Source organism: Phyllobates terribilis, unplaced genomic scaffold, assembly GCF_046119375.1.
Source record: "Phyllobates terribilis strain yellow unplaced genomic scaffold, ASM4611937v1 Scaffold_3__8_contigs__length_932513732, whole genome shotgun sequence".
Taxonomy (NCBI): Eukaryota; Metazoa; Chordata; class Amphibia; order Anura; family Dendrobatidae; genus Phyllobates; species Phyllobates terribilis.
The window spans coordinates 627,320,721-627,343,820 of NW_027362763.1; the positions used below are offsets into that span (position 1 = coordinate 627,320,721).

The 23,100-nt window shown below is 44.5% G+C and overlaps 1 protein-coding gene across 26 annotated transcripts in view; it reads left to right on the top strand.

Moving 5' to 3' along the window:
• Positions 1-23,100, top strand: part of AFDN (afadin, adherens junction formation factor) — a 504,890-nt gene that overhangs the window by 414,518 nt on the left and 67,272 nt on the right. For 20 of the 26 annotated variants that reach the window (XM_073671547.1, XM_073671557.1, XM_073671558.1 and 17 more), the window contains one exon: positions 15,405-15,539. In XM_073671547.1, the coding sequence (XP_073527648.1) occupies positions 15,405-15,539 (135 nt within the window). Of the gene's footprint in view, positions 1-15,404; positions 15,546-23,100 lie in introns of those variants that run through there. The other 6 variants (XM_073671549.1, XM_073671552.1, XM_073671560.1 and 3 more) reach the window with 2 other exon arrangements.

The following is a 23,100-nucleotide window of genomic DNA, read 5'->3' on the forward strand; positions in this document are numbered from 1 at the left end:
AAAAGAAAAAACACACACTACACCCAGAAAAAAATAATTTATTTGACATAAACACACAATTTTATTTAATTCTTAGTTTACTAAAAAAAAATAGTTACCTGTCCACGTTCCTGCGCTGATCTCCCATGCACAGCTGTCACATCTGGAGATGGTGACAGCTGTGCATGGCTGCTGTAAGCTCACACTGCCGGGAACACGTCCGCTCCCGGCAGCGGGAGCCACTGACTGAGGTCACCGGAGTGCATTCAGTCAGCGAGCTCCGGAGACCTCCTTTATGGCACTGCTGTACCGTGGGAATTTCTCACGATACAGCAGGGCCGTAAAGGAGCTAACCGGAGCAGCGCTGCCTGAACTCCGGCGAACCCGCTTATGCAGTGACGGGGCTGCTTTCCGGCCCCATCATTCTAGCGGCGGCAGCGGTTCAGAGCGGTCACATTCTATGTGGCTGCTCTAAACTGGAGATCATCGTGGGACACTCGTGGACTGCTACGGAGGGGTAAGGATAAGGTTGTGGTTTATTATTTTATTACAGGAGATCGATGGCTTCGGGGAATTAGGTGTCTAGGTGAGTATAGGTGTAGTTTTTTATTTTTTACTTTATTTTAGGTGGCGATCGGCGGGGACAGGAAATGTATGAACTAATTTATTGTAGGCAACCACTGGCCACCAATGACATGTATTTAAAATTTATTGGGGACACAGTAGGGCAATTTAAATAGCAGGATCAGGCTGATGGGAACTACTGCTCCCATCGAGCTGATCCTGCTGGCACGAGTGGACGGGGGACAGACATAGGCCGATGAGAGTAGTAGTGTCACATCGGCCTATGTCTGCCTGCACACACACACCCACAGACATCGCGCAGACACCGCAGACATCGCACAGACACCGCACACACTCGCAGACATCGCACAGACACCGCACACACCCGTACACATCGCACAGACATCGCACAGACACCCCGCACACACTCGCAGACACACGCACAGACACCCCGCACACACCAATCATGACGGGCTGATCGTCTGGGAGGTGAGGCTGACCTGTGCGGCCGTGGGAAAGTTCATGTGAGTTCATGCAATGCAGTCAAGCATGAACTCGCGTGAACCCTCTGAGGGCACCGCGGCTACTTCAAATGAACAGCTGATCAGCATCACCTGATACCTCAGCTGTTCATTTGAAATAACCGGCGGGAAAGCGCAGCACAGAACGGGAAAGCCGGCGGTGAAGTCTTTTCACTGCCGGCTTCCCCGCCCGGGTTCTTCGCTCCCCGCTCCTTGGTGCTGCGCTCCCCGCCCGGTCCTAAGTTACGATCGGGATGGGAGGTGGCGAGGGGAGCGGAGGATCGGGGTGGGAGGCTGCGGGGAAGCAGTATGGGGCTGTGTGATTGTTTAAAAGCCGGCGGCTTTTTACCGCCCGCTGGCTTTTAAACGATCAGGAGAATTCTCCCACGCTGGGATGGCATTCTGATGACAGGCTGGATCTCAGCTGAGCGCTGCCATCCAGCTTGTCATACTTCAGAGACACTGCAGAGCGCAGGCATTATGAGAACTTCCGATTCCAGTATTCGATATTGTAAAAGTATCGGAATTCCGATACCGCGAATATCGGCCGATACCCGATATTTCAGTATCGGAATGCTCAACACTAGTGAAGGAACATCCTTTCCAGGGAAAAGACTTGTGTATAAGTTAAAATAAATGACCAAAAGCAAAAATACTCCTCCACACCTTCGGCTATGTTCACAAGTAGCATTTTTTATGCGTTTTTGCACTTTTGTATTGCTTTCAACTATGACAAATGCATTCACCGTGAAATGTCATTTTAACATTTTACAACCTTATCTGGCCATGTGCTGTGTGACACATGCATAAAGTGCTGAAAAGACAAGGGAACAGCATGGGGAAGACCCCTGGAAGCATCTCTGACTCCCAGGTCACTGTCTAAAAGTGTGCCCATCATAAGTGATCCTTACCGCATCAGAAGATGCAGACTTGCAACTATCCCCATGCAAGTTCTAGTCCCAGGGGAGTGTTCAATTGTACCTCCCCCATTCCTTGCAATACAAGCTCAAGTATGCTGCCTGCCACCCACCCACCCACCCCCAGGCTGCAATACCATACTGCTTGCTTGCTTGCACTTTAAATTGGGCCTTTTAGGCATGTGGAGGCGGAATCTGGCCACCACGCCATGGCTGTGTCGGCGGCCTGGTATCCATACTCAGTCCCCAGCCGCCTGGTGGCCGGGTGTCCCCGCTTGCTCCCCAGCCTCCAGGGGGTGGCCGGGTGTCCATACTCGGTCCCCAGCCACCCCTATTTGTCCCGGTAAGCTTTCCCACACTTTTCTTAGCCTGGCCTGCTTTAGGGCAGCATTGGCCGAGCCCACCGGACTATCAGACTCCTCCGGTGGGCCCTGGCTTCTCCATCAGGGGAGTTGAGAGTGCCAAGGTGAGGAGCATGACGAGGATGATAGAAGTTAGCATTTGCTTTGTTTTGTTGTAATGCAAGCGCATGTATGTAGTAGCGGCTAGGCCTGAGGTGGTCAGCGTTTTGGCGCATATCCTACCTCCTCCGAGGATTGCTGGATGTTTTCCTGCTACTATCCAAGTTCTATGACTCCCGTTAAAACAAAGCTTCAGGTGATAAATGATGGATGAGGTAGTGGCAAAGGAGAAAGAGCAGGAGGAACAGGGACCATTCACATCAATATCAGGCCAGTCAACCACATATGTCTTGTAGGATATGTTTCTGTAACAAAAGGAGCGGTTCGGCTACACAGTTATAGGGCATACAGTGAGTGCAATGCCTACCAAAAATTTCGAGCCACTCCAATGCCCCTTGGAAATGACATGGAGGTCAGAGGGCGTTAACTAAACCTTTTTTTCCATTTATAGCAACTGGGTCTCCCGTGCACTGTTGGCCTAAGCAGTGAATGGAAGGCTTTCCAAAAATTATGAGGAACTGCAATGCCCCTTACAAGAGCCATGTGTGGCACCCCAGGGGTCTGGTCACCACAGTAATAGAGATATTACGTCGGAGAGCAAGTGGGAGGTTTCCTGGTCAGGATCCCTTAAACATGCAGCATCCTCCTGCCCCAATCCTGGGAGGGGAGAATTCTGCCCTTATAAACTGGACCTGGGGCGGGGTTGAGTGAGTCAGAGAACAGTCAGAGTCAGAGTGAGAGCAAGGGAAAGTAACAGCAAGGAGCTCTGTAGAAGCTAGGAGCTAAAGACCAGGGGCTGGAAGCTGAGCAGAGCTCGCCCTGGCAGAAGACAATAGGAACCGGACACAGGAGTCCGAAGCTGTGAGGACTTATATATCCAGCAGCAGAAACCAGCCGGCAGGGGATTTCAGGTCCTCTGGCCATAGAAGCCCGGAGGCTCAGTCACAAGCAAGGGACCAGCACCGCCGTCGTGGAGCGGAGGCTAACAGAAGGCCCCAAGTCACCAGCCATACGGGTGAGCACTACACGGTACACTCAGGGACGTGGGCTACTTCTACCCGCTTACAGCAAGGTAGCCAGGAAGAGTGCAGACAGACGGGGAGGCCTACAACTCCACCTGGCCAGGGGAACTCCTGCTTGCTCACAGACTGACCAGGCCTCTTATGCTAGCCAGTACTCCCGGGAGGGTCTACCTTATAATCATCAGCAAAGACTCTGAGTCATTCCTGCTGCGCTCGTGCACCATCACCCCATCATCCACACTCACTGCCCTGAGGCTATACTCCTCCCGAGGGGAGTAATCCCATTCTATGCTGCGCACACAACACCAGCCTCAGCAGTCTGCCTCGCAGCGGTGGTACTCCCTGACCGCAATCCACGGGTGGCGCAGTCGGACAATTAACCTCAAAACCTAAGAAAGACTGCCACTGGTTTGACCAGCCTGAGCCACGGGACCGGGTCACCGCCACGGAGACTACAGACCCAAGAGACCCGGCACCGGGTATCCCACACACGTGTACACACGGCCCAGGGGGCGCGTCACATGCAGTACAGCATATTACAAACATAAGTCCCATTATTGGGGAGTGGGTGTCCCATGGTATTTGCTTATGCTTTCCCAGCAAAAGTTGCCAAAAATTAGGACGGAGCAACTTGCAATGCCCCTTACAAGAGCCATGCAGTACAGCATATTACAAACATAAGTCCCATTATTGGGGAGTGGGTGTCCCATAGTTTTTGCTTATGCCTTGCAAGCAAAAGCTGCCAAAAATAAGGACGGAGGAACTTGCAATGCTGGCACCCTGGTGGTATAGTGGTGGTGGAGGCTGAGGATAAGGAGAAGAAGATTAAACAGCCGAAACAAGGAAGCGTATACCCATGTGTGGGTGTGAAGCGGTGCATGTGAATACACCTCCCGAAATAACACAGTGGATTTGACTTTATTACTCTGCTGTCATTTGGTGGTGATGAGAAGTCTGGCCCAATCCAGCCCTTGTTCATTTTGATAAGGGTCAGCTTGTCAGCATTGTCAGTTGACAGGCAAGTGCGCTTCTCAGTTATAATTCCCCCAGCGGCACTAAAAACACGCTCCGATAACACGCTAGCGGCAGGGCAGGCCAGGACCTCCAAGGCGTACAGAGCGAGTTCATTCCAAGTGTCCAGCTTGGATACCCAATAATTAAAAGGCACAGAGGAATCACGGAGGATGCTGGTATGGTCGGCAAGGTACTCCCCCACCATCTTTTGAAACTTTCCACTCCTTGTGAGAGTACCCCCCGCCTCAGGGCCTGTAAGCTGGGCTGGTGTCAGAAAACTGTCCCAGAACGTTGACAGTGTTCCCTTGCCTCTGCTGGATTGGAGTTGCATCTCTCTCGCCTGTACGCCTTGGTTGGGCAACGAACTGTGACCTCTGCCGCTAGCGTGTTCAGATGGGAATTTTTTTAAGAGTTCTGCAGCAAGGGCCTTCTGGTATTGCCCCATTTTTGTAGACCTCTCCACCTCAGGAATAAGAGTGTGAAAGTTCTCCTTGTAGCGGGGGTCTACAAGTGTCACCAACCAGTAATGACTGTCACCCAACATTTTGACGACTGACCATGCTCTCCTCCTCCTCCTCTTCCTCCTCCCCCCTGTCCTCAGGCCACCCACGCTGAACCGATGGTATGACACTTGTACAGGTACTACCGTCTACAACGCATGATAGCAGCTCCTGTTCTTCCTCCTCCTCCTCCTCTCCCTCATTGTCCCCCAATGCACGTTGGGATGAGATGAGGCTGGGCTGTGTGTAATCGCCCGCTACGGCTTCTTGATCCATCTCATCATACTCTGGCTGCGATGCCTCCTCTTTAATTCTCTGCAGAGAGCGTTGCAAAAGACAGACAAGTGGGATGCTGACACTAATGATGGCGTCATCACCACTCACCATCTTGGTGGCCTCCTCAAAGTTTGTTAGGATGGTACATATGTCAGACATCCAGGTCCACTCCTGAGGTCTTATGTGTGGAGTCTGACCTGAATATCGACGGCCTTGTTGCAGCTGGTACTCCACAACTGCTCTCTTCTGCTCACAAATCCTTTGCAACATGTGGAGGGTAGAGTTCCAACGTGTGGGGACATCACACACCAGTTGGTGTGCCGGAAGCTGCAAACGCTACTGCAACACAGCAAGGGCGGCGGAAGCTGTAGCCGATTTGCAAAAATGAGCTGACAGGCGGCGTACTTTCACGAGCAGATCTGGCAACTCGGGGTACGATTTAAGAAACCGCTGAACCACGAGGTTAAGCACATGAGCCAGGCATGGTACATGTGTGATCTCACCTCGCCTCAGAGCCGCCACCAGGTTACGGCCATTGTCACACACGACCATGACGGGATGTAGGTTCAGCGGTCTCAGCCACAGATCTGCCTGCTCTTTCACAGCTGTCCACAACTCACAAGCAGTGTGAGGTTTATCACCTAAGCTTATGAGTTTCAGCACAGCCTGTTGCCGCTTGGCGGAGGCAGTACTGCCATGCTTCCAGCTTGTTAATGATGTGGTGATATCTGAGATGGAGGCTGAACATGAGGAGAAGGAGGAGGAGGAGGATGCGCAGGAGCTGTACACTGTGGGGGCAACTCTGACTGACATAGGGCCCGCGATCCTCGGTGTGGCGAGGACGTGTTCCGTCCCAAGGTCCGACTGGGTCCCGGCTTCCACTATGTTTACCCAGTGTGCCGTCAGAGAGATGTACCGTCCCTGGCCACAAGCACTTGTCCACGTGTCCGTTGTCAGGTGGACTCTCCCAGTAACTGTGTTGTTGAGGGCACGGCAGATGCTTTGGGACACGTGCTTGTGTAGTGCGGGGATGGCACACCGGGCAAAATAGTGTCGGCTGGGGACCGAGTACCGAGGGACGGCCACCGCCATAAGATTGCGGAAGGATTCCATCTCCACCAGCCTAAAAGGCAGCATTTCCAATGCAAGCAGTCGTGAAATGTGCGAATTTAGGACTGTGGCCTGTGGGGCGTTAGCTGCGAATTTCCGCTTTCGTTCAAAGGTCTGGGATATGGACAATTGAACGCTGTGGTGGGACGTGGACGTGGACGTTGATGCTGTTTCTTGAGAAACTGCCATAACAAGTGAAGACTGAGAGGTGTGGGCATCTTTACATGCAGTATGGACAGGGGATTGCCTTGCACACACAACAGGGGGTTCTATTGCACGAACAACAGTGGAAGAAGTAGTGGTGACACCCCCTGACACTGGTCGTGGACCCTGGCTTTCGCCCCACAAAGTCGGGTGCTTTGCTGCCATGTGCCTGATCATGCTGGTGGTGGTCAGGCTGGTAGTTTTGTCACCCCTGCTGATGCTGGCATGGCAGGTGGAACATATGGCCTTTTTGGGGTTATCAGCAGAGTCTTTAAAAAAATTCCAGACTCTGGAAGACCTACCGCTTGTACTGGCAACGTCCCTCGTGTTGGTGTTACGGGGAACGGTTGCCTGCCTTCTGTCTGCGGCCACCACACTGCTTCTTCCTGCCTGTTGGGGTACTCTGCCTCCCTCCCCCTGCGTGCTGCTGGCCTCACTCTGCATGTCCTCCTTCCACGTTGGGTCAGTTACTAGATCAGCCACCACCTCCTCCTCTTCCACTTGCGCACCACGATCCTCCTCCTCACTTCCTGGCAATTGTGTCTCGTCATCGTCCACCTCTTGTGACAGATTGCCAACGTCGACTTCCTGTGGCCGTGGCTGTTCAAATATTTGGGCATCGCAACATGGGATCTCCTCTTCCACCACTTCAAGCGTATCAGGCGAGGGGCCCAAATATGGAAATGGACCAGTGAACAGCTCTTCAGAGTGTCCAAGTGTGGGATCACTTGCTGTCTGACGACACTCGGCATGGTGGGAGGAAGGAGCATCAGGGTGAGGAGGAGTATGCGGTCGAGACTCACGGCTACTAAGAGTTGACCGTGTGGAAGACAGACCGGAGGTGGTGGTGCCCAGGTAACTGGAAGTATTATCTGCTATCCAATTAATAACCTGTTCACACTGATCAGTTCTCAATACTGGTGTTGTTCTGTGCTTCCCTAGTAATTCGGTCAAGAAGTGGGAGCGAGAAGATGTGGCTGTTGGTTGTGGCACATTCTCACCTTGGCCACGGCCCCGTCCTCTGCACGAACCATCACCAGAACGTCCACTTCCACGTCCCTTGCCACGCGCCTTGCCCATTGTAAATGAAGTAAAATAGCTTACACTTGCACTATCAATGGAAAAAGGGTAATAAAGAGTAGATTAGAACCGTGGAAGAGGAAAACCACAGTTATTGTTTACTGGGGAATACCACACTTTTTTAAATAGAGATATTTGCGGCTGAACAGTGAGCAACACACTCAAACTGCTTTTTTTTTTTAGATACCAAAGGCCCAAAACTGGATAGTACAGCGATTTGACCCGTGGAACTGCGAAACCACACTGGGATGTCGGGCCTACACAAGACTATTTTCAACAGATATATTTTTGTGTCACAACAGTCAGGAGACACTACTGTTTTTCTTTACGGAAAAAACTACCAAAACCTGAATAATAGAGATTTTTTACCGTGGAACAGCAAAACCACAGTTATAATTTACTGGTGCATACCAGGCTTTTTAAAATATATATATATATATTTGCGGCTGAACAGTGAGCGACACACTCAAACTGTTTTTTTTAGATACAAATGGCCCAAAAGTGGATAATACAGAGGTTTGTACCGTGGAACTGCAAAACCACACTTGTATTTCTCGGGCCTACACCAGACTATTTTCAACAGATATATTTGTGTCTGAAAAATCAGGGAGACACTATTTTTTTTTTTTTTTACAGCAAAAAATGCAAAAAGCAAGATAATAGAGATTTTTTACCGTGGAACAGCAAAAGCACACTTCTGTCTCTCTGGCCTACACCAGACTATTTTCAACAGATATATTTGTGTCTGAAAAATCAGGGAGACACTTATTATTTTTACACAGCAAAAAATGCCAAAAACAGGATAATAGAGATGTTTTACCGTGGAACATCAAAACCACAGTAATAATCTACTGGTGTATACCAGGCTTTTTAAAATATATTTATATTTGCGGCTGAACAGTGAGCGACACACACAAACTGTTTTTTTTACATACAAATGGCCCATAGAACTGCAAAACCACACTTCTATTTCTCTGGCCTACACCAGACCATTTACAACAGATATATTTGTGTTTGAAAAAACAGAGGCACACTTTTTTTTTTTTTTTGGGGGGGGGGGGGGGGGGCACCAAAAGGTTAATAAGACGGGTATTTGTACATTGTGAAGGAGGAAAAAAAAAAAGAGGATTTAGATTAAAAAAAAAGATTTTTCCTGGCCCCCGGGACCTGGAGCTAAGTTCAGCAACAGGAGCACACAGGACTGTAATGCAGCGTTTGCTGGTATAACCACTGCGTCTCCTATACAGCCTGCCTGCCTGCCTGGTATCTGGGATGGATATTAGTCCTGAGAAGGACTGTCTGTTTGATCTGGCAGCCTTTACAGACCCTACACTAACTATTTTGCAGGATAAATCTCTCCCTAGGTCAGCAGCGCTGTCCCTACACTGTCTGATCCGGAGCGACTGTGTCCAAGATGGCAGCGCCCGGTTTTAAATACTCAAGGTGACGCTGTGCGGCCAGCCAATCACTGTAATGCCCACAAACAACATGGCTACGGCATTACAGTGACTGGCTGGCAATCCCTGCATGTTCATTGGCTCTGTAAAGAGCGCCAAACATGCAGGGCGGAGACCCGAGCTCCCGCCCGAGTAACCCGGAAACGCTCGGTGCTCGCCGAACATCCCGAGTAGTGAGATGCTCGGGCGAGTACCGAGCATTGTCGAGCATGTTCGCTCAACACTAGTCATAACTTTTTAATTTAACATTTAGGACAATGCCAAGTTTAGATTTTAGATTTTTCGTTTGTATTATTACATTTGCAAAAAAAAAAAAAGCAAGAAACTTTTTAAACTTATTTTTGATTGCCCTATTCAGTGACCCTCAAATTATTCCATAGACAGATTTGTATATAGATTTGGGTTTTTTGTATGTGCGACATGCTGTTTTTATTTGTTCTATTTTGAGATACAAACCACTTGATAAGCACTTAATCGCATGTTTTTGTTGAAAGGGATAAAAAAATATATGTGGAATAGTATTTAATTTTTACAGCGTTCACTAAGTAGTGCATTTGACTTACTAACCTTCTTCTGCAGGCTAACACAACTATGTAGATCCTAAATAGATGTTGTTTCTTTCATTAAAAAAAATAGAACTGTTAAAGGCAACCTGTCACCATGAAAATGCAGTCTAATCTGCAGCCACCATGTATTAGAGCAGGAGGAGCTGAGCAGATTAATATATAAGATTCAGCATAACCTGTGATTTAGTGATTTAAGCCTCTGCTCTGTTTGGGATTTTCAGTCCAGTAGGCGGTCCATCCAGTGACTGACAGCCGTCCATGTGTAAGAATGCATAGAGACATCCATCAGTCACTGATCGGACTGCCCACTGGACTGAAAGTCCCTGAAAGGGCAGAGGATTAAGTGATTACATCACAGGTAATACCGAATCTTTTCTTACAAAACTATATATTTATTTGCTTGGCTCCTCCTGCTCAATAAAATGGTGCAGATTGAATTGCATTTTCATAGTGACAAACTTTAAACTCCTTATTTACCATAGTTACTCTTGACCATGGTATCTGGGGGGTCATTCTGCTTGGAACTGAGCAAGCTCTAGTTCCAGCAGTTGTAGCTAGGGACTCAATATTACAGCCAGCTACCATTGCAGATGGCTTGGGCACAGCTCCTGTGCCCATATCATCATTCTGAAGTCATAAATTGCTCCACTTCACAAAGTACATGTAAGCAAATTTGCATGTTGTGGTTAAAGTCTTTTGACAATTTGAAGCTTCAGGAGAGTACCACTCCTGGCATTACAGCTCTCTACTTTTTCAGGGAGCGGTGCCCCATCAAGATTGATAGTTTAGACCAGCATGGTTGTGCCACTGTGCCCTCTTTCAGGGTGCCAGCAAAGGCTGATTAGCTGTGCCTCTGAAGCATGGAAGGATTTGCAGTTGGACTGAAGCTGTTCAGATCCAACGATTTCGACCTGCTTCTGAGTAGCGTCAGCCAGCTGTAAAGCATAGAGCCTGCTTGTGGCTCGTGTTTAAGCATAGCTCCCAACCGTCCCGTATTCAGTGGGACTGTCCCACTTTGAAGGCTCAGTCCCGCCACGTCTCAACTGTTCTCCCAGCTTATACTCACCTCTCCGACATCTTCATTGCTTCTGCCTGCGAAGTGCATAAATTATATTTAATTTATTCACTTCACTCACCATCGGGTCTCCCAGGAGGCCACAGCTCATAATGGGAGAAGTTGACCTCTTCATCAGGCAGTGACTCCTGAAGCAGAGAATACAAGTACATTGGATACATCAGTGTATTTCTTTGTACTTGTATTCCATGGTGAAAAAAAGTCAGATTTTTGTAGCTAAAAACTAAAATTTTTATTATAAGCAATTACAAAAGTGTAATTTCTCTATTTTTTTTGTGAGAGGCTCCCCCATGTTTCAAACCCACAACCCTCAACATCCCAGGCTGGAGCTGAATATACTGAGCTATAGGCTCTAGTAATGACATGAGCAGAGTTTTGTGTACTTGATTTGTAAAGCAGGCTCTGACTGCACAGATTCCATAGAATAGGATAATATATGGCACTATTGCAGTAAACTGATTCAGGTGCACAAGGAGGGTATCCAACTCATATATCATATAGAGCAGAAAAACTTGAAGGTCTGTACCAGGATCGAAAACGTTTAACTCTATATGAATGCAAATAAAAGGAACTTATTTATTTTCAAATAGAGTGCCAAGTTTTTCTGCACAGATTCCATAAACATGCAATCGATTTCTATGTATGGTATTCTAGTTTGAGAATAAGAGAGTTTTTTTTTTTCTAACCAGTAAAATTACTAGAAAATGATGAAAAACACTTAAAATTTTGTCATGTTTAATGCACTTATTAAAAAATAATAAACATCACAAATCAGCACATAACATAGAAATGTTTGGTGTCCCTGTAATTGTAACGACCCGCAGAACACAGCGATCAGATTATTTTTGGGTGTCAGTAAATGGCATGATTGATATTTTTCTCTATTAAAGTCATAAAAAAATTCTTAAAAACATAACGCTGAGGCAGTGTTCACATTTTGAATGCTGCATTTTTTCTACTGCTTTTTTTCTACATGTTTTCTGCAGGTGTGAATCCACGTTTTTAATGTTTTTTTAATAATACAGAAATGCTTTGATTCTGAGCTTAAAAATGCAACTGTTTTTTTTCTTCATGCGTTTTTTTTTTTTAGAAGAAGTAGTCTATAAAGAAAAAATGCACCAAAACCACAGAGTTCAGCGGCGTCTTCAGACCACAGAGGGCGGAGATTTTATGGAATCACGTCCACTTCACTTGGACATTTAGACCATGTTCACATGTAGCATAAATGCCGCATTTTGTTCTGCTGTTTTTTTGCACAGAAATTTTGCTCTATTTAACTGTCCAAGCAAAGTGGATGTGATTTCATGAGAACTGCTCTCGCTTTGCATATAAAGTTGCGGTTTTTATGCTTTTTTTTCTCGTCTTATATTTGAAGCCTAAAAAACGCATGTAAAAAAAACTGCAGTTACTTTATTATGAATCAAATCTTTTCTGTACTATCAAAAGCACTTAAAACGCAGCTTCACATCTGCGCCAGAAATGCATCAAATAAAATGGGAAATGACATAAAAAAATGCAGCAATAATTGTGTAGTTTGGTGCCGATCCTTCAGAAAACTAAAAACAGAGTATTTCTGCAACGTGTGAACACTGCCTTACAGACACAAAAAAGCCGGATGTCGTATAATGAAGCTTCAAAAAGATGATAAACTTCTGGCTGCTATGACTGTGAATGAAGGAACAAAAAATAATCCACAGGTCCCAACTAGAGATGAACAGAACGCACAGATGATGTCACACCAGCTCTGGCTAATCAAAAGCCTCATCGGGGACGCTGGAAGGTTAGATATTCACGGCTTATGGCCAGCCACCCAGTAGCACTGTCCTGCACACTCAACGAGAGACCCGTGAATCGATCCGCTCATCTCTAGTCTCAACTGTCTTAGATACAGCAGACAGTCCCTGATTTGGGTCTACACCCTGCAGTCTGGAGTGACTGTTAAAAATCCCTTACTACCACACCCCTCTGACAAGTTCTCCTGCCAGGGGAGAAAGAAATGGTAAATGGGCGTGGATTGGAGTGTGGCCAGGGAGTGGCCAAAATTGCCGCATCTGTCCCTCTTTCTAGGCTTCAAAAGTTGGGAGGTATGAACTTGAGAACAAACCCTTTACGACGTGTATTTTCAATATATTTTATGCATATTTCTCCAACTTTTTCATAGATTGGTGTAAAAAATGTCAGATTTAAAAAAAAAAAATTGTTTTTTTCTTAGCATTTTGCTTACTTTACCCTGCAATTTGCCTCTTCAGAGAGGAAGAGGACTAGAACTCTAGTGCCAACTATTGGTAGCAATCCTAAAAGTCACTATTGACTATTGGTTTGGCTTTTATCCTAACTCGTATGGCAAGGCTCATTAAAGGGTTTATATTGACTTTTAGGATTGCAACTTATAATAGGTGGTACTACAGTTCCTGTCCTCTTCCTTTCTGAAGAGGCAATTTGCATATTCCTTTACCCTGGTCATTTGTTAAAATGGAAGGGATTGTCCTCTTTTGGGGACAATTTTTTTTTTCACTAACACATGCAATTGATGTTAAAAATGTATTTTGCAATTGTTTTTTTGTCTCCTATAGCCGCTTTATTTCACTGTTTATTGCTGGCTGCTGAATGAGTTGCAGGGGTTGTACACCTACTGCTCTAGTTAGTGCAGCTCTGCAGTCCATACAATGGCTGCTATTAGTGGAGCATGTCCATACCTGTCCATCAGTCTCCTCCAATAGAAAACAGTTTTTTCATGTGAGGTTTTCAATGGGACAAAGCTGACGGACAGGTCTGGACATGCTCCTCCCCAGCAGCCATTGTATGGAATGGAGAGATGTGCAGTCTGTGAGGAAAGGTGCAGTAACAAAAGCAGGAGGAGAACCTGTCATACCTATGTAATAGTAAGTGCAACAACATGATGTCCTCAACACATCTGTTAAAATAAAGATAATATGGCCAATCCTTGTAACTCATTCTGAAGCCACCAAAAGAGTGTGTAATTCAACAGTGCAATATTTTTAATAAAACCCATTGCAAAAATGATTTTTAGCCACATTTATATGCTTTTAAACAGCAAAAAAAATTACACCCCTTTAATGTAACAGCTAAATATGAAACAACTAGCAACCCGAGTTTCGGAAGCTAGAAAAGAGTGCTCTACATAATAAAAACAAACTCAGATTACCCATGTCTATTCACTTTTAGCCTTTTTACACGATAAACAACATAGTTGTCATAATTAATAAATTAGTAAATGGCATTATGGATAACAAAAATAAAATTTATAAGATTACAGAGACGTTCGCCAATTCAAAAAGTGCATTGCCCAGGGCAGATCGTGTGGAAATCTCTGTATGAAAAAAAATTGTATGTTTTTTATGCTAAAGAATTACCGTATTTTTCGGACCATAAGACACACTTTTTTTCCCCAAAATTTGGAAGGAAAATGGGGGGTGCGTCTTATAGTCCGAACGTTACTTTACCGGTGGTGGTGGAGCTGGGATCGCAGGGTCCTCCGGCGGCAGAGGTGAGATCCGGCTGGAGCCGGGGCCTTTACCTGTGCTGGTGTCGGATGGTGAAGCAGAAGAGCCGGGGCCTGTGCCGGGCTGTGAGTGGCGTCCAGCGGTGAGGCTGAGGAACCGGGGCCTCTGCCGGGCTGTTAGCGGTGTGCGGCAGAGCAGCGTGTGTGGCTTCCGGTGGCCACGGCCATCTTCCCGAAGCCGTGATCCACGGGAAAATGGCCGCCGGCGCATGCGCCCACCCGGAGCTCCGGCGGCCATTTTCCTGTAGATCACAGCCTCAGGAAGATGGCCACCAGAAGCCGCACACTCTGCTCTGCCGCACCACTGGACACCGCTCACAGGTCCAGGCCCCAGGCCTGTCCTCAGGCCAGAGGCCAGTCCACAGGCCCCAACCAGACACCGGCATCTCACCTCTTCTGCTGCCCAGTTCCTGAGGCAGGGAATGGAGGAACCTGCGATCCTGCTCCACCATCACCGCAACTCACAGCTGCTGGAGCACCGGCTTCATGTATCCAGGGTCCGCAGCATTCCTCCACTTCCGCCGGGCCGGTTTCCTGAAGGACCCTGCCTCCTGCTCCACCACCCCCCAGGTAAAATACCTAATCAGACTATAAGATGGACCCCATGTTATAAAAAATTATTTTTTTCCTATTTTCCACCCCAAAATTTGGGGTGCGTCTTATGGTCCGGTGCGTCTTATAGTCTGAAAAATACGGTAATTCGGCCGCTTGGATTTCTAGTGTGTGCATTTAATAAAACTTCATATTTCTGGAACCACTTCCAATTAAAAAAAAACTAATTACATTTTCGGATTCCCCGCATTTAAATATGTATTTCATAAGCAGGTTGATTCTGTGTTGTAGCATTAAGTTTTGATCAGAAAGGAATAGATCAGTAGAAGCTGTGGTGGTAATGGCAGAGCCAGAGTAAGTCGGACTCACCTCAAGATTAAGCTCTTTATGTAGTATGATTACTCTTTATTTTTGCCTCTGCTGCTTTCAGTTTTTTACAAATGGTAATTTAAATTTAGTGAATTAACTAGTTGACATTTTGATAATCTCACCATATTTAGATCAAGCTCTATTTTTAACAGCTTGCTAAATAGACCATTCTAAAATGTATTAAAGCATCATTAAAGAAAATGATGTCATTTAGTTACAGGATGAAGAGAAAAGGCGGCAACAACAACTGAAGGAAATTCGCAAACTGGAAGCTGAAGAACGCTTGAGACAAGAAGAAGAACGGAGATATCAAGAGGAGGAGCGGACTAAGCGAGATGCTGAAGAAAAGGTTTAGTAAATTCTTTGTTTAAAATGTCAAGTCCAGCTGAATCTATCACATGCTGCTGTACAGTAAACGTAGTTGAACTTTTTTTTATGCATTCAGAATTTCTTAGATAAAAACTCCCTAAGACCTTTTTATATTTATCTGGTTATTAAGTGTTTTTTCTTTTGTGTACTGTATAGAAACTCCAGAGGAAAAGGGATTGTAGCACTGACTAGTTATATTTGGAATTATACTCGGCAATCACAAATTTGTCCTGGAGCTGGATCAAAAAACGTTTCATACAGCGCTTTTTATGCCACCCATTGACTCCACACTGGTGCACAACTTTCCATTAGTTGTGCAAGAATGAAACAAGTAACCAAATGCAACTGAAGTATAGAAGCACAAAAAGGGTTAACCATCGGAAAGGATTTTCCCTTATTTTTATTTCTTTCTTCAGAAATAAACCACTCCTCTTCTTGCTTGCTGGGAGCCCAAACTCTACACTATCCATCCCACACTGCAAATAGAGGAAGCTTTACTTCTGCTGCATTAGAGAAGTATAGGTGGACCGAATCTACTTGGAGCGAGCTATCCTGTCCGCTTCAGTGCAGCGCTTACTACGGTATCACAGGAACCGTTTATTTTTAATGTCTGGCTGGTTTATTTCAGTCCTCTTAAACCACATCACAGGAAAACTTAAATACAGTCTTTATTTGGCACAAAGAAAAAAATAAAGTAACAAGTTCATATAATAGTGCTGGTTAGCCCGCCTGGCTTAGAGTCCAGCTTCTTAGTCCTTTAGCAAAGGCACTCAATCCAGGAGATCTGCACACCTCCATACGCACAGACATATGTGAGACAAACAGGTCTCATTTTACAAAGTGAACCACACCCACGGGTGGAGATATAGTGAGCAGCTGTCTCTTCTAACTCTTCAGTTGCTCGCAATCAACTTGTCATCGCCGATTAACCCCTTTTAGTCCTATATGTACTAAAGCATTACTCCGGGTTTATCTCCCATCCAATAGATGTCTTACAGCCATCTTACAATAGATAGCTATAGGGGTGACCAGTAAGCTAGTCAACGACCTATATAAATTTTTTAATCCTTGACAGATTTGAGGTAAATTACAAAGTGCTTGTTTTCACAAGCACTTTGATGTTACCAAATTCACAAGATAAGACAATCCTTTTAACCCCCTTCACTTCGAAGCTTAGTTTCACCTTCCTGAGCAGGCTATAATTTTTAAATTCTGACCAGTGTCACTTTATATAGTAATAACTCTGAAATGCTTAAACATATCCCAGTGATTCTGAGATTGTTTTTTTCAAAACACGTTTTACTTTAAGTTAGTAGTAAATTTACATCAATATAATTTGTGTTTATGTATGAAAATATCAAAAAGTTAACAGTTTTTGAAATGTTCAAACTTTGAACTTTTTTGCCCTTAAATCAGATAATTATACCACACAAAATAGTTAATAAATAACATTTACCTCGTCTACTTCACATCAGCATCATTTTTTTAACATTATTTTTTTTGTTAGAAAATGAAGAGTTAAAGCAAACCTGTCAGCGGGATAGTGCTAAATAAATTACCGGCAGTGTCATGTTGGGACTGTTACCCTGATTAAAATGATACCTGAGGTGAAGAAATCCGTCTTGTGGTTCTTGTGTAATCAGTGTTTGCAGTTTGGAGATAATTAAATGCTCGTGCTTTGGGGCGGGACTTTAGGCAGGGTCTTATCCTGGTGCTTTAGGCCAGATCAGCAAGATAAGACCTGCCCACAGGCCCATCTCTGTCTGTCTGTCTCTATGATGAAGAACATACTTGTGCTTTGAGGCGGGCCTATGGGAAGGTCTTATCTTGCTGATCTGGCCAAGAGCACCTAGGAAAGACACTGCCTACAGTCCCACCCCGGAGCACGGGCATAGCCAGGGCTGTGGAGTCGGTAAGCCAAACCTCCAACTCCTCAATTTCCATTACACTGACTCCATGACTCTGACTCCCTCTCTTATTTAAGTGATAAATTTACTGTAGCACAGATTAATCTCAGCTAAAAGTCTAGACCCTTAGATCAGGAATAGGACAGACGTTTATAGGACATTTCATAACTTTCCAAAATTCTTATGAAAAAAATATTCCCAACTGCATTGAACTACTGCACCCAATTTATTATATATTTTAGGAGTTTGGGTCGGTCCATTTTATACCGACCCCGATTCAGACTCCACAAAAATGGACTTCGACTCCAACTCCACAGCCCTGGGCATATCATTAACTCAAAACTGCAAACACTTATTACACTAGAACCACAAGACTGATTTCTTCACCTTATGTATAATTTTAATCAGTGCAACAGCCCCAATGTGACACGGCCTGTAGTTTACTTAGCAAAACCCTGCTGGAAGATTTGCTTTAAGCAATTTTTTATTTTTCCAGCGAAATTTACAAAGCCAATTTTTTTTTAAAGACCACTTCACATTTGAAGTGACTTTGAGGGGCCCATGTGACAGAAAATACCCAAAAGTGACACCATTTTAAAAACTGCACCCCTCAAAATGCTTAAAACTAGATTCTTGAAATTTATTAACCCTTTTAGGACCCCAACATTAGTTGTGCAATTTTTCTTGAGTACACAGATACCCCATATATGGTGGAAAACTACTGTTTAGGTGCACATCAAGGCTCCGAAGAGAAGGCGCACAATTTGACCTTTGGAGCGGAAAATTGACTGGAATAGGTAGGGGACACCATGTCACGTTTGCAAGTCACCTGATGTGTCTAAACAGTGAAAACCCACCACCACTAACCCCATTTTGGGAACAAGACCCCTCAATGAATTTATATAGAGCTGTGGTGAGCACCTTGAACCCACAAGTGCTTCCCAGATTTGTATTACATTGAGCTGTGAGAATAAAAAAAAAAAATTATACCACAAAAATGTTGCTTTTGCCCCAAATTGTTCATTTTCACAAGGTTAACTATAGAAAATGAACAACCCATTTTGTTGTGCAATTTTTCCTATGCCAGTGGCCCATGTGTTGGTGAAAACTATTGTTCGGGCATGCAGTAGAGCTCCAAAAGAAAGGAGTGCCGTTTTGGGAAGCAGACTTTGGTCATATGGTTTGCGGGCACCATGCCACATTTGTAAAGTGCTTGTACTGCTAGAAAAGCAATTCTCCCCCTACACAAATGACCTTATCTCGGGATGTGGTGAGCATTTTAAACCTACTGATGCTTTACAGAATGTTTTAGCCCCAAATTTTTAATTTTCACAAAGAATAATAGGAGGAAATGGACCCAAATATATATAAAGCAATTTCTTCAGAATGCAGCAATGCCTTATATGCGGTTATACACTTCTATTTGAGCGTACTGCAGGGCTCAGAAGAGAGCGCCATTTGGCTTTTAGGGAGCAGACTTTCCTAGAGCAGTTTATGGCCACAGTTTGCAAAGCCCCTAAGCTTTCAAAACGCCAAGAATCCCCAAAAAGTTACCCCACCATTTTGCAAATTAAACTCAGGGAAGTAATCTCGGTATGTAGTGACTATTTTAACCCCAATACCAACAAGAAAAGATATGCTAAAACCAGGGCTGTGGAGTCTGAGTCTGTGTCCATTTTGGTGGAGTCGGTATTAAATGGACCGACTCCAACTCCTAAAATATATAATAAATTGAGTACAGTAGTTCAATGCAGTGTCTGGGGAATATTTTTTCATGAGAATTTAGGAAAGTTATGAAATGTCCTATTCATGATCTAAGGGTCTAGACTTTTAGCGGAGATGAATCTGTACTACAGTAAATTGGGGAGTTTCAGTCGGAGGTTTGGCTTACTGACTCCACTGCCCTGGCAAAAACAGGATCTCACGATAAAATAAGATAATCTATTTTATTAACGCATAATTAATACAGACAACATGGACATCTAAAAACAATTAAAAACAGCTAAAAAAAAGGAATTGTTGTTCCAGCGTCTGGTAAAATAATTCTTTCTTTATTTTTCGTCCATTAAAAACTTGCAAAAATTACAAGGTTTGCATAGACAGGGTAGGGGAGCAAGACGCGTTTCGAACGCTCACTTGCGTTCTTTATCACTGCTTGTAAGCAACCAATCTTATGACATACAGGTAAAATATATACCAATAAATCGGTGAACATTATCGTATAGAGTTCAAATTGCCATATTATAAATACACATAATAGGTTTCTAAGACTAGCTAGACACCGATTTAGGCAGTACATAATTTCTCACAAGAATACAGACCATATGCCATAGTGATAGCCCCACACTGCCCAGCAACCCCTACGGGCGTTTTGCGTGTTTGCTTCCTCGGGGGGTACTGAGGCAGTGTGCAAGCTGAATACATATAGCAGCACAGGGGGGTTGGGCACAAAATGGAGCCTATCATCATATTTCATTAATATAATCATCAGTGATTACTTGCTCCCCTTATGGGCTCAGAGAGGAAATGGAGAATTTTTATCCATTGTGTACAGTCATGGCCAAAAGTTTTGAGAATGACACCAAAATTATATTTTCACATGATCTGCTGGCCTCTGGTTTTTATTAGTGTTTGTCTGATGTTTCTATCACATACAGAAATATAATTGCAATCATATTATGAGTACCAATAGGTTATATTGACAGTTAGAATGAGTTAATGCAGCAAGTCAATATTTGCAGTGTTGCCCCTTCTTCTTCAAGACCTCTGTAATTCTCCCTGGCATGCTCTCAATCAACTTTTGGACCAAATCCTGACTGATAGCAGTCCATTCTTGCATAATCAATGCTTGCATTTTGCCAGAATTTGTTGGTTTTTGTTTGTCCACCCGTCTCTTGATGATTGTCCACAAGTTCTCAATGGGATTAAGATCTGGGGAGTTTCCAGGCCATGGACCCAAAATCTCTGTTTTGTTCCATGAGCCATTTAGTTATCACCTTTGCTTTATGGCAAGGTGCTCCATCATGCTGGAAAAGGCATTGTTGGGCGCCAAACTGCTCTTGGACGGTTGGGAGAAGTTGCTCTTGGAGGACATTCTGGTACCATTCTTTATTCATGGCTGTGTTTTTAGGCAAGACTGTGAGTGAGCCGATTCCCTTGGCTGAGAAGCAACCCCACACATGGTTTCAGGATGCTTTACAGTTGGCATGAGACAAGACTGGTGGTAGCGCTCACCTCTTCTTCTCCGAATAAGCTGTTTTCCAGATGTCCCAAACAATCGAAAAGGGGATTCATCAGAGAAAATGACTTCAGCAGTCCACTCCCTGTACCTTTTGCAGAATATCAGTCGGTCCCTGATGTTTTTTCTGGAGAGAAGTGGCTTTTTTGCTGCCCTCCTTGAAACCAGCCCTTGCTCAAAGAGTCTCCGCCTCACAGTGCATGCAGAAGCACTCACACCAGCCTGCTGCCATTCCTGAGCAAGCTCGGCACTGCTGATAGTCCGATCCCGCAGCTGAAACAGTTTTAAGATACGGTCCTGGTGCTTGCTGGTCTTTCTTGGGTGCCCTGGAGCCTTTTTGACAACAATGGAAGCTCTCTCCTTGAAGTTCTTGATGATGCGATAGATTGTTGACTGAGGTGCAATCTTTGTAACTGCGATACTCTTCCCTGTTAGGCCATTTTTGTGCAGTGCAATGATGGCTGCATGTGTTTCTTTAGAGATAACCATGGTTAACTGAAGAGAAACAATGATACCAAGAACCAGCCTCCTTTTAAAGTGTCCAGTGATGTCATTCTTGCTTAATCATGACTGATCGCCAGCCTTGTCCTCATCAACACCCACTCCTGTGTTAATGGATCAATCACTAAAACGATGTTAGCTGCTCCTTTTAAGGCAGGACTGCAATGATGTTGAAATGTGTTTTGGGGGTTAAAGTTCATTTTCTGGGCAAATATGGACTTTGCAAGTACAGTAATTGCTGTTAAGCTGATCACTCTTTGACATTCAGGAGTATATGCAAATTGCCATTACAAAAAATGAAGCAGTAAACTTTGGAAAAATTACTATTTGTCTCATTCTCAATACTTTTGGCCATGACTGTATACCGGCGCATCCACGCTGTCCACTTTGCATCGCTCCCTGCGGCCGGCGTCCTGGAAGCCCGACCGCGCATGCGCACGCATCAGAACATCCGATTTGACGCCGGGCACAGAGGGAGAGACTCTGCGGCACAGCGCAGGTGCGCGCCCACAATGAGCGTCGGGCCGCCATGATATTAATGTGCAAACCATATCCATAACCATAATAAAGCAGAAAATTGCATATCAATTCGAATACCATTATAGAAATTACAACACTCATTAATTAAACAATCCATTCCAGTATTACAACATTAATCTTTGTTATTTTGTTTTGTTTAATAGGTTTCCATCTTGTAGGATGAAGTATATGATAGCCTAACAATAAAGGCAAAATTATCACCAATATCCCATTAAAACAGATGTTATCAATGAACAAATACAAATGATTAATCTGGACAAACCATCAAAATTTACAATAGAGGTTAATGAAAATCAATATGGAAAAACCACCACATATACTGTAAGAAATGAACCAATAATAATAAACCGCACATTAAAGGGTGGTTAACCTAAGAGCTCAATGTGTACCATACTTAAAGTGCAGATGCCTAAAGATTCTAGATTCCTTCTAAGAACCTTTAAATAATGTGCAAATGCATAAATGTACACCAATAGATGCCTGCCGGGAAAGGTGAATAGCAAAATCTGTAGTAAAGCCCCTAGATAAAGAAGTCCTCTTAAGAGCAGTCAAAGCTCAAATAATGAGGCAAGGGGGTTGAAGGCAGACACACCACAGTTGCTGTATGGACAAAGAAAAGTCTGGTGTTCCTAAAAATAAGGTAGATGGATGTCCAGGCTTACAGCTGCAGAGCAATAGAATATGCACCTGATTCAAGGAGACTGGGAGGGGTGCTGAAACCCCACGCATATCGCTACTTAACCATGTAGCTTCTTCAGGGGCAGAAATGCCTAATCATTGTAAGTTTTGATGGTTTGTCCAGATTAATCATTTGTATTTGTTCATTACTAACATCTGTTTTGATGAGACATGGGTGATAATTTTGCCGTTATTGTTAGGCTATCATATTAGTTCATCTTGGGCTGTTTAATTGTTTTTTGATGTCCATGTTGTCTGTATTAATTATGCGTTAATCAAATATATTATTTTATTTTATCATGAGATCCCCGTTTTTGCATATCTTTTCTTGTTGTTATTGCTATATTGCTATATATGCATTGGGTTGATCTCCAATTATTGTTTGGTGGTGCCCACCTCTCTCTTTAATCTACGACTAATTTTACCTCACTGCGTTCTCCAGAAATTAGTGTATAATTGATGTTGCAGAGGGAAAATGGCAAATATGCCATTCTAGTGCCCGGCTTGTGCTTCCAGAGACATGTGCCGCATAGATTTTTAAAAGGTTTGTCCAGGATGACTCCTCTCAATATGAGATTGGAGATTTCCAACACTTTCACAATAAGCTGAAACTGCTCCTGTAGCGGGCCAAACTAAGGCTAGTATTCTGCTCCTAGGTGGCGCACATGGTTCGTGGA